Source organism: Propithecus coquereli, unplaced genomic scaffold, assembly GCF_000956105.1.
Source record: "Propithecus coquereli isolate 6110/MARCELLA unplaced genomic scaffold, Pcoq_1.0 Scaffold3, whole genome shotgun sequence".
Classification (NCBI taxonomy): Eukaryota; Metazoa; Chordata; class Mammalia; order Primates; family Indriidae; genus Propithecus; species Propithecus coquereli.
In genome coordinates, this window is record NW_012148618.1 from 15,437,753 (window position 1) to 15,448,789 (window position 11,037).

General features: G+C 39.4%; 1 protein-coding gene across 1 annotated transcript in view; it reads right to left on the reverse strand.

Moving 5' to 3' along the window:
* The window catches only part of SPG11 (spastic paraplegia 11 (autosomal recessive)), a 114,117-nt gene that overhangs the window by 15,201 nt on the left and 87,879 nt on the right, over window positions 1-11,037 (reverse strand). Inside the window, exons 23-29 of the mRNA XM_012649141.1 lie at window positions 9,720-9,879; window positions 9,114-9,386; window positions 8,297-8,503; window positions 7,475-7,582; window positions 4,707-4,869; window positions 2,621-2,835; window positions 1,430-2,177 (exon numbers count right to left, since the gene is read on the reverse strand). Of these exons, the coding sequence (XP_012504595.1) occupies window positions 1,430-2,177; window positions 2,621-2,835; window positions 4,707-4,869; window positions 7,475-7,582; window positions 8,297-8,503; window positions 9,114-9,386; window positions 9,720-9,879 (1,874 nt within the window). The remainder of the gene's footprint in view (window positions 1-1,429; window positions 2,178-2,620; window positions 2,836-4,706; window positions 4,870-7,474; window positions 7,583-8,296; window positions 8,504-9,113; window positions 9,387-9,719; window positions 9,880-11,037) is intronic.

Sequence of the window (11,037 nt, forward strand, 5' to 3'; positions counted from 1 at the left end):
TTGAAAGTAAAAAAGCCTCCTCTCCTATAAATTATGTATCTCATTTGATTCCGTTTAATACTGGTTTAAAAAACTAAGATTTTCAATAACTTAAACCCCATCTCTACTAACAATAGAAAAAATTAGCCGGGCAAGAGAAAAAAGTTTAAAGGAAAACACACACACACACACACACACAAAACAAAAAGCCTACAGTTAATATTATACTTAATGAAGAAAGAAAGACCGAATGCTTTTCCTCTAAGAGGGATAAAAAGGGAAGGCTGTCCACTCTTACCACTCCTATCTAATGGAGTACTGAAAAGCCCAGCCAGTGCAATAAAGCAAGAAATAAAAGGCATATAGATTAGAAATGAAGAAGTAAAATTGTCTCTATTTGCATCGACATGATTGTCTGTGTAGAAAATCCCGGGAATCTACAAGAAGAAAAAATTTTAAAAATATTTTTGTAGAGACAGGGTCTTGCTGTGTTGCTCAGGCTGGTCTTTAAACTCCCAGGCTCAAATGATCCTCCCGTCTCAGCCTCCCAAGTAGCTGGGACTAAAGGTGTGCACCACCATGCCTGGCTAATTTTAAAAAAATTTGTGTAGGAGAGGGCTGGGCGTGGTGGCTCACGCCTGTAGTCCTAGCTCTCTGGGAGGCGAGGCGGGCGGACTGTTTGAGCTCAGGAGGTCGAAACCAGCCTGAGCAAGAGCGAGCCCCGTCTCTACTAAAATTAGAAAGAAATTAACTGGACAACTAAAAATATATAGAAAAAACTAGCCGGGCATGGTGGCGCATGCCTGTAGTCCCAGCTACTCGGGAGGCTGAGGCAGAAGGATTGCTAGAGCCCAGGAGTTTGAGGTTGCTGTGAGCTAGGATGACGCCACGGCACTCTAGCCCGGGCAACACAGTGAGACTCTGTCTCAAAAAAAAAAAAAAAAAAAAAAATTTGTGTAGGAGACGAGGTCTCACTACGCTGCCCAGGCTGGTCTCCAACTCCTGGCCTCAAGTGATCCTCCCACCTCAACCTCCCAAAGTGCTGGGCTTATAGGCATGAGCTACCACACCCAGCCAAGAAAACAAAATAAGCGAGTTTAACAAAGTCATAGAATACAAGGTTAACATAAAAATCAACCATATTTCTATATACTATCAATGTACAACTGGAATCATTAAATTTTATAGATATACAGAATAAATTGTATAGAATAAATTTCAGTGAACTAGCTACAAGTCAAATGGATTCCCTCTAACTATGAAACACAGCTAGTTAAAAGACATAGGTATGTCTACTTTATTAACTAGTTTATTACCTAGTTTACAGATTCCCTGGAAAAAAGTTGCTGTCCCTTTAACTTTTATTTAACTATTATGGAAGAGACCCTTCCTTTTTAGAGACAGTGCCAACAGCATCAATTAGGACACAGGGAAGTTTATCTTTACTTACTGCTTTGGACTTTCCTGAGGGGAATGCTGGGCTCCTCTTCTTCCTCAGGCAGCTCAGCACTTTGTAGGAGAGCACGGATCTCTGGGTGCAGGTCATCCACACTAGCTTCCCCTGAGGCCAGTGCTCTGCAGTGCAACACCAAGGCAACATCTCGGTTATAAAAATGAAAGTACCGGCATACTCTACTGGCTTCATGCACACAGCCATCATCCAACAGCCGCCCAATCAAAAAGTTCAGTGACTCCTGTTCCTTCCAATCCAGTCTATTCTCACATGCCTCTTTGGATGGAAGGCCATTAAGTTCAAAATATTTTGATGTGTTCAGAGCAGCTAACTTGGAGAAGGAAAACTCACTGGCTAAACTATCAAAGGAAAGTTCACCACTAGTTGAGATCTGTCGAGAAAACCTGGGCTCTGTTTCCTCCTGGTTTCCTCCAAGGGTGTGGTGGGTGATACGGCAGAGCCAGATCTCCTTCTCCAGCTCCTCCAGCTTATCCAAGGACACCAGGTCCTCCCGGGCAAGCCAGTGCCCTGCCAGTGTGAGCAGTAGATGGCGCTCCTCAATGCTGCTCCCTCCAGGTGGGTGCTCACATGCCACATGGGCCTGGGTTGAGAAAAAGGAAGAAGCTGCTTTGCTTGAAATGGAATTTTTCTTAAAATTCTCATGGCATTTTTTCCAGAAGTCAATTCTTGCTTGTTTCAGGGACCACTGCTCAATGTGTTTTAGAGTCTGCATTTCCTGTGTTATCTGTGAAATTTAACAAAGCAAATTTTAGCCTTTCCTGGATAAAAAAGTATCATAAATGCTAATGTTCCCTAAGTATACCATACTTGTTAAAACTAAATCAAATCAGAGAACATGGGACTTGGCTACAGATGACTCTGGCTATTTTATCTGCAAAGTTAAGGTATGAAAAACAATACTAAATTTATCTCACTGAATGGGGTTCAAGAGGAAGCCACCTAATTCTATTCAAAAGAAAACAGTTGTAGCATATCCTGCAGGCTAAACTTACATTTCAAACACACATTCTTCAGTAATGGACATCCTAGCCTCATCCATTTCTGAAAGTAATATGTGTGTTGAAAGTAAAAAAGCCTCCTCTCCTATAAATTATGTATCTCATTTGATTCCATTTAATACTGGTTTAAAAAACTAAGATTTTCAATAACTTAAAAGACTAATGATACCTCTTCAATAACCAAGCTGTCCACAGGTAATTCAGCTAATTCTGCTACCCTCCTGGCTAAAGGAAATTGTCCATCTGTCTGTAGTCTTTCCAAAATAGATCTACATTCATGCTGAAAATTTTCAATGCTATAGCTGGTAATAATCACATGATTAATGGCTATGGATGTATCCTTCAAAATTTGGCTAAGGAGACACAGCTTCTTCACATCTGGACCTGTGCCAAAGAGAAGAGGATATAAATATTTAATCAATAAAATGCTGCTATGGCATTTCAAGAGTAACTAAATAATAGGGGAAAATATACATGTTTAATATAAAAATGTGATTAAAGGAAAACAAAAACCTATTTTTCTACTCTGGCTGACTAGTAGAGGAAGCCATAAGGTAGCTCCTATACACCAAAGATGCCAAAAAATGGCCCTGGAAAATCCTTAGTGGGCAAGTCTGGTTGAACTTGCCTGCCCTATAGTAAGCCTGTTAGAAATTAGCATATGAACTCAATCTACACATCTGGCTTTATATACAGGGCAGAGGTTGGCAGCCTTCTATATAGCAGAAACACAGTAACCTTGGGAGGATTTTAGTTATTTGCTCAGGCTAGTCTCATCTTTTTCTGGATTTTTCTCATACCTTGGTCAAATTTATTTGATCAATTGGTCATTTGTTCATTCAGTGCTGGTATCACGTGGATCAAGACATGGAACTTGTAGGACAGTTGAAACTGCAGCTGGCCAACAGCCTAGGCCCTAATATGGCACATCATATTCAGAATGAAGCGTCCCTTGCACCTCCTGACATCCATCTACTTAACCCACAGAGACCCAGCTGAGTTCTTCCTGATGTCCCTGGGCAATTATTATCCTTAGTAACATTAACAATTCTCTGCCAATATGGGCATGTTGAGTTTTTTTTTGGTGGCATCACATAAACCACTGGTTTTAAAAAAACATACTCCTGTTCTCTACACACATATACACAATGCAAATCTTCTACAAAAACATAAATAATTTACTTATATGAGTAAAGTACTATAGTAGTGGTTAACAATGTAGTCAATCCTTGTAATTATTCAAAGATAGATTAACTATGCCAAACAACAGAAAATTCATTTCTGAAAAATATTAACATTACTACAGATCAATAAAAACACCTACATGTTAAAAGGACCTATCACGTGGTCTGCACAGTAAAGTCTGCACAGTAACTGACAAGTACCATCTTATATCCACTGTGTTCTGGAAACATCCCTCTTTTCTTTCTGTCATCAGGCTCACAGACTACAATATTTGGCACTGAACGCAGCATTTTGTCAGTGTTCTGTGCAAATCTGAGCTTTCCAATTGAACATCTGTGAGTTTATCTATTTATTTATTGTTAAATTAAAGACATGGTTTCACTATGTTGCCCAGGCTGGTCTCAAACTCCTGGGCTCAAGCTATCCTCCCACCCGGGCCTCTCAAAGTGCTGGGATTATAGGCTTAAACCACCGTGCCCACCACAAACATCTGTGAGTTTAAATGTGAGAAAATAACCCTAGTCGTGAAAAATGTCAGAATCTAGTGTAAAGGAACAACATTATCATTCAACAAAAACGTGAAATTATCAAACGTGAAAAGAGAGTAAGGCAATATTGGTTTGATTCAACCAGCAACAAGCTTAGAGACTGCCAGCATCTGGAGGAATCTCCAAAAAATAAGCATAATTTGTCTCTGATACTTTCAAAATCAATTATGAAACAGAGTTTGTGACCCTGAGCAATGATGACATGTTAAAGCTACTTGCCAGAGAGAAGAATGATAGGGACAGGGTAATGTAGAGGCTAGCCAGGAGGAAATGTGGCTATTTGACAACTGCTTAGAATGAGAGGATTGGCTGTATTATTTATGTTTTATGCTGTTGTACTATGTTCTGAATATTTTAACCACAATTTGAAGTTACCTGTAACTTCTTCACACCCACTGATGGACTGTAAATATAATGTTGTATATCATATGCATTTTACTTTCCTAACTGCCTTTCTAAAACACTTTCAAGATTAAGAAAGCTAACTTCTTCACAGCAACTTAACTGTAACGACTGTCTTACCTTCAGAGAAGAGATGCTCTATTCCAACAAATAGTTGTAAAAGCTTCCCCAACTCATACTGGGTCTTACACTGCTGTAGCATAAACTTCAAAAGGAAACACACCTGATCCTTCAGCCATGTGGCAGGGATGACAGGGTGGGCCCTTGTGCTAGCTGTGTCAAGCTATGAAAAAAAGAGAGAGGCTCAGAAAAAGTGGTTTCATAGGAATAGCAAATTAAAACCTCCAAATTTGAGAAACTCTAAGAAAGCCAGAATTCCCTCAAAAGTCATGTCCTGTCACAAAGGGGGATGCTTCCTCAGGTCTTTTCCAAATGGCAGGAATTGGTAATGGGGCTCGGAGAGAACCAGCAAAAACAAGCCCTTTTCTGCAGCCTTGCACTTTGTCTCTTTATGGAAAGTCCCAGTGCAGAGAGCTGTGTGGGTGAAAGCCAGAGATGGCAAGAGTCCTAAAGACTGAAAGCTAACTATGGAAATAACTAATGTAAATACCCACAGTTAGTGACTGTCAAATTAAGAGCCCTGTGAGTGCTATGAAATTAACCAGACATATTTCACTTAGCTTCTTTAGAGAGGTATCTAGTCTAGAAGATTTTAAATTCAAATTATGAAGACTGCTTAGAAAGAGTTGCTTAACATTACTGAGCTGGTTCTACTACTTTGCTTATAGTTTACATTCTTGCTAGAGAAGGGTCTCAGTTAAGAAGCCTGGATTTATGTCATTTCAGTCAAATGCTAAAAATATTAATAGGAAGATGACTCCAAGTAGCAGCCTGCATTTCTACAAGTAGGTATGACAAAGGTATCTAAGACACTACAGGAAAAGGCCAATTTTAGAGACCAAAAGGAGTAGTGTTTTCTTTTGTGCCTTCATTCTTGATTTTTACTTTGCCCCTTCTTTCATATTATTTTTGGAAGACAATATTTGGTTCTTAATCACTATAGTCTCATAGTTCACTTTAGACTTCACACAACACAATCACAAAAAATATCAGGTCTTTTGGTGAAATAAAAACTCAACTTGCTGGTCAAAAAAAAATATATATGTTGATAGGTACCCAGAAACTTATAATTCATTAGCTTTGTGCCTAGTGCTGGGTTAGGCCCTAGTCTTGGCTGGATATTTCCTGCATACTTCCAATCACACTTATAAAAGTCCCTCTAAAGGTAAGTCTAATATCCAAAGAGGCCTTTTGGTTGTGATGTAGATTTTAGAAGTACAATACTCCCTTCAATAAAATGTCCAAGACTGCCAAGATCTGAAATTATAAAGAATGGCTTATCAAACCCTATGACACATTACTGCTATCTCCTTATCCCTACTTGGAATTTCATTCTCTACTCTCTTTCCTATGCCCTATGTGGTCCTCCCTGTCCACTACTCAGCCTCCTCTCTTAAGGTTCAGTAGGGCTTACGCATTATCTTAAGGGAAGATCATTTTGCTTTTGGAGCCTTTCCCTCACTGCAAAGTATTTAAGGGAATTAGTACGGGAAAGATCGAACATTGCAAGTCAGCTCATTATTAGCTACTATTCCTGCTTAGATACTGTTACTGAATGTTTTCTATCACTACTTGGACTGGATTTTGATTTTTAGAAGAATTTATAATACTTCTATTCTTCTTTTTTAAAATACTTCTCTTCTTGGTTCTTTATTCTTCTGAGTGTCCTTATTAAAATTAGCTGGGATTAGGACATTAGTTTTTGATTTTTATTTACTCATTTACCTAACTTTGTTGCTCTAAGAAGAGGGATTACCACAGGCAGATGATAGAACTGATTGAAGGAAAAAGTATACAGAAGTAAAGGACTGAGGCAAGGATTGAAGCAGCTGCTCTGGCTCCTCGGCAGGAGGCTGGAGCAGGGGCAGTCAGGCAAGAAGAAGAAGATACCTGGGAGGACTCCAGCCACAGAGGGTAATACACAGAAATGCACATGCCTATTTTCTGTGATTTAGGAACGCTAGGCATATTCAAATAACTAATTTGGTATTTTCAAATATAAAACTTTTAAATATTCATCGCAGTTAAAACCAATGTGATTGAGGGCAAAAGCCTGTACTGAGGTTCCATTGTGATATATCTGTTGAGCAGAATTGGTATATACTTTTGTCTCATTTATCATAGAGTACTTTTGGGGTACAAAAGGCAAAAGTGCTAAAAAGCCCAAGCAAGACTAAAGCATATTTCCTCTCTCTCAATTTCCTCTTTTGTTTTCATCGGGCTATTAAACTCAACATGATAAACAGGCCTTAAATGAGCATCTGAGTAGGTATAGCCTAAAATTGGCCACATAGCTCGGCATCATTTGGACAGGCACCACCAGGAGTGTTGTGAAAAAAAAAAAATTATATTTTGTCAGTAAATAAAGCAGTGAATAAAGCAGCATTAAATTCCCTTCACACTCAACACTGCTGGGGCCATTCTGGATTGGCAAAATGCAACCCATGTACCACCACTTTCCTCTCTGGTGTCCACAGCAGATACCATGACTCCCTTTCCCAATGAGCTTGGCTGCAGCACCAGGATACTGATCACAGCTGGCACATTCCATGAAACCTATCTGTTCATGGCACTGATAAGCTTCAGGGAGTGAGGCCACTGCAACTCCTGCCCCGGCTCCCCCATCTCTGGAATGGTACAAATGATTTCGTTTGAATTATGTTACATAACCACTATTCTCCTGCTGCCCTATCCCAGCTACCAGCAGACAACAGGCCATGCCAACCAATTTCAGATCAGCGAGAAAGAGAACTGTAATTCCAACTTACAGTTTCAAGGCTCCTCTGGAACTCCAGAAGTTTAGCTTTAGCTTCCTTATAATTCTTGAAGAACATACACAGTTCATACATCTCCATCATCAATAGTAATGGGGAATCCTTCGAGGAAGAGTTCAAATAAAATTACAAAATCCTGAACTTAGTATTTTCTCAGTGAGTAATGCCAAATAAGAGAATGTAAAAATGCTATTAATAACAGCTGCATATAATTAAATCATATACGTTAAAAATAAATTTAAATTTATATTTTCTTTTTCTTTTGGAAAAATGATACTCAAGCCAAGTACACCTGCTCAACAATCCATTTTCTGTCTATTCTATACTTGGTTCACCGCACATGGGCAGGAGACATTCCACTAGGTGGCACTCTGACATCTGTAACATACACTCCTGGATCATTGGCTCCACCAACCTACCTCACCTTGTTGCCTATGGCATTGATCCATACATTTTATTGCTTTCCATGGGAGTTGTTCCGTCAGAGAATAGGAGTTATCTGAACCATAAGTTTACCACTTACTTAAAGTACTTTGAGACCTTGTGTAGGTTACTTAAGTTCTATGAGCCTTGGTTTATTAGTCTATAAAATGAGGATAATACCCACTTCATAATATTATCTTCATATAGGATCACCGTGAAAACTGACCAAAATAATGTATCAAATGTATCACTTTGCTGAATAAATGGTGGTTCTATTACCATCATCTGTTGTTGGCTAAAAAAATCCAGGGTGGGAATGAGAAAAAGTCAGTGGGGGGATACATGAAAAGAATCCTTTTAAGCTCTGGAAAGAAATGAAGTGACTATCAATACCTTAAAGAAAAGCTGGAAACCTCTGATAAGAGTTTTGCTCTTCTGCCTTGATAATAATGTTCTCCAGATGACTGAAAGGTCTGCAAGGTCCCAGGTGTGGCCCTCTATTGAGCCCTGAATGTGTTCCATTGCTTCAGCTGCAATACTGTCCTCCACAGAAGTAATGATCCAAACACAGAGACAAGGAATAGCACTGGCATCCTGCCACTGGACAAGAAAGTTTCAAAATAAAATAACAATTGGGCCTGGATTACCTGACAAATGTACAAATGCTACAGATGGATATTTCCTGTTTAGAATAAGTCTTGTCCCTTAATTAGTCAAAAATGGCTTGAAAAGCCTTCAGACATGAAACAAACTCAAACATGAGTAACCAAGGGACTATTTCAAATTGTTCTGCAGAGTGTGGTACATCAAAAGGCCAAGAACACAGAGGGGGATATATGCGGAAGTCAGGGAAGTACGAAGCATAAGATAGTAGGATTGCCCTCCACTGATCTGCTGATTAAGGGACTGTCCAGAACGTCCCTCTTCCCTGCTGAAGAAGGCCCTAAAGAAGCAGTGGTCATCTGTCCACCAAAGCATCCCTCTCTGGGGCTGCCAACCAGGAATCAAGGCTCTGGCCATTTGAGTTAACTGAATGTCAAAGCACAAAGAAATACACTAAATGGGATGCAAAAAGAGTTGTAGTGACCTTGGAAACACATGCTGGAGCCTCATTATCATTGTCACTCTACTTCTGATTATCAGTCTTTTCTGTTCACCACTTTTTCTACTGTTCTCTGGGTCCTTAATTTAGGCTTCTCATGATTCTCACCTGGAGACATGAGGCCAGGACACTGAGGATAGGGGCCTGTTGTTTCACTGCTTCAACCAGGAGCCAGTGCCAGGTGTCTGGCTCCTCTGAGCACTTGAGCAGAATTTCAAAGAAATCGGTCATCTCTTCATTGTTTCTCTGGAGTTCCTGAGGGGACTTGTTGCAGACATGATCACTGTCCATTCTGGAGGTGGACACTGAAGGCAAGTTCTCAAAAGCCAGCCTTAAGTGGTCTTGAAGGACGGGGCTGAAGTATTTGATAAGGGATTTCACCTAAAAAGCATATAAGATGATTAAAATAGACACTCAACTTTCAGTTTCAGCTGGAACTGAACATGTTAGAGAAAAGTATAGCCAAAATTATTCTTTCTCACAAAGTTGTTTGTTACTTTTGAGTGAGTTTCTATGTTCAATCTGGAGCCAAAAAACTTTTCGGCTCTTCAGTACTAGTGACTCGTCCCTTGTCTGATGCCAACCCACTGAAATCTTAGTAAAAATAACACTATCATATCAAACAAAAGCTATGTTTACACAACAGAAACAACACTATCTTCTGAGAAGTGTTCCAGTTTCCCCTTGAATAACTGCTAACCATCAGTGGCTTACCTCCTCTGGGTGGTAGTTATGGAGTTGGCTGTGAATAATAAACTGCAGCCAATCATTTGCTTTGGCACATTCTCTAAGGTAAGACATGCTCAGTTTCATGTTGTGGAGCCTGCAGAACTGTACCACTAATGCCCACTGGCTGCTAGATTCATTGGATAACCTATAATTAGAATTAGGGGTGAGAGTGGTAGAGAAAAAAACTTATTTAAAATATAGTTTTCGTGGCTGGTCCAAAAGTAGTGAGTCATCTCAATTGATTGTTCACAGTTAGTTACAGATCAAACTCCTTGTTCTACTGTTTCCCCCGTCTCACTATTGCACTTGAATAGTCTAAAAAAAAGTAAAAAAATATACATATATATAATATTTAATTCAGAATCTGTAGCACTTATACTCCTCATAAACATATAAAACAATTTTAGTTCTAATAAGAAAAGTAGGTGCTCTGATTAAACACTCTGATTTAAAAATAGTATTATATCACTTACCCACAAATAACCAACTTTCAACAATATAATACAGTAGAATTCACATGGCATCAACACTACATAATTCTATCTTAACACAATGGCTCAGTAAACACTTAGGGTTCTTGCACTACCCTCACAGTCATTACTATAAACACTATCTTACATCACAGAGGACAATTTCATAAATCCAATTAGTAGAAAGTCCCTGATATCGGAAGTGCCAATCAGTTCTAACATCATCACTTATGTTTTCTCTAACTATGCAAAACAGTTCAACAGCCAAAGTAACATATGTCACTAACACTCTTGAGGTAGCTAAGGAAAAAAATGGTAATAACCCTATTTTCTAACCAAAATTATGAAGCACAGGGATATAATTTGACACATGGAAGTAAGCCAGCAGCAGAATCAATACTTAACCTTCAGTTTTCTGGTTAGGGAAGGATCGAACACATATGAAGGCCTTCCCCCATGAGGTCCACAGTGCAGGACTGTCCTGGGTAGTCACCTCCACTCGGTAGGGATTCACGTGACATACGAGAATCAGGGGCCAATGTGAATGCTCCCAGCTCTTCCTGTGCTTAGAACCTTCTTTGTCAGTCAAGTCTCCACTCATGTCATCTTCTCTGAGGACCCTTCCTACCATTCTACTTCCATAGATGTGATCACGGTTACCCCATTTCCTGCATAGCACTTAACAACCAATTGAAATTACATCAATTCTTTACAATTTATTGTAGGCAGTGTCATGAAGCAGGCTCTCTCTCCCATGTCTACGGCACTTGGAACACTGCACCAATCATTTAGTACATGTTCAATATGTATTTACTGAATGAATGAACGGACTT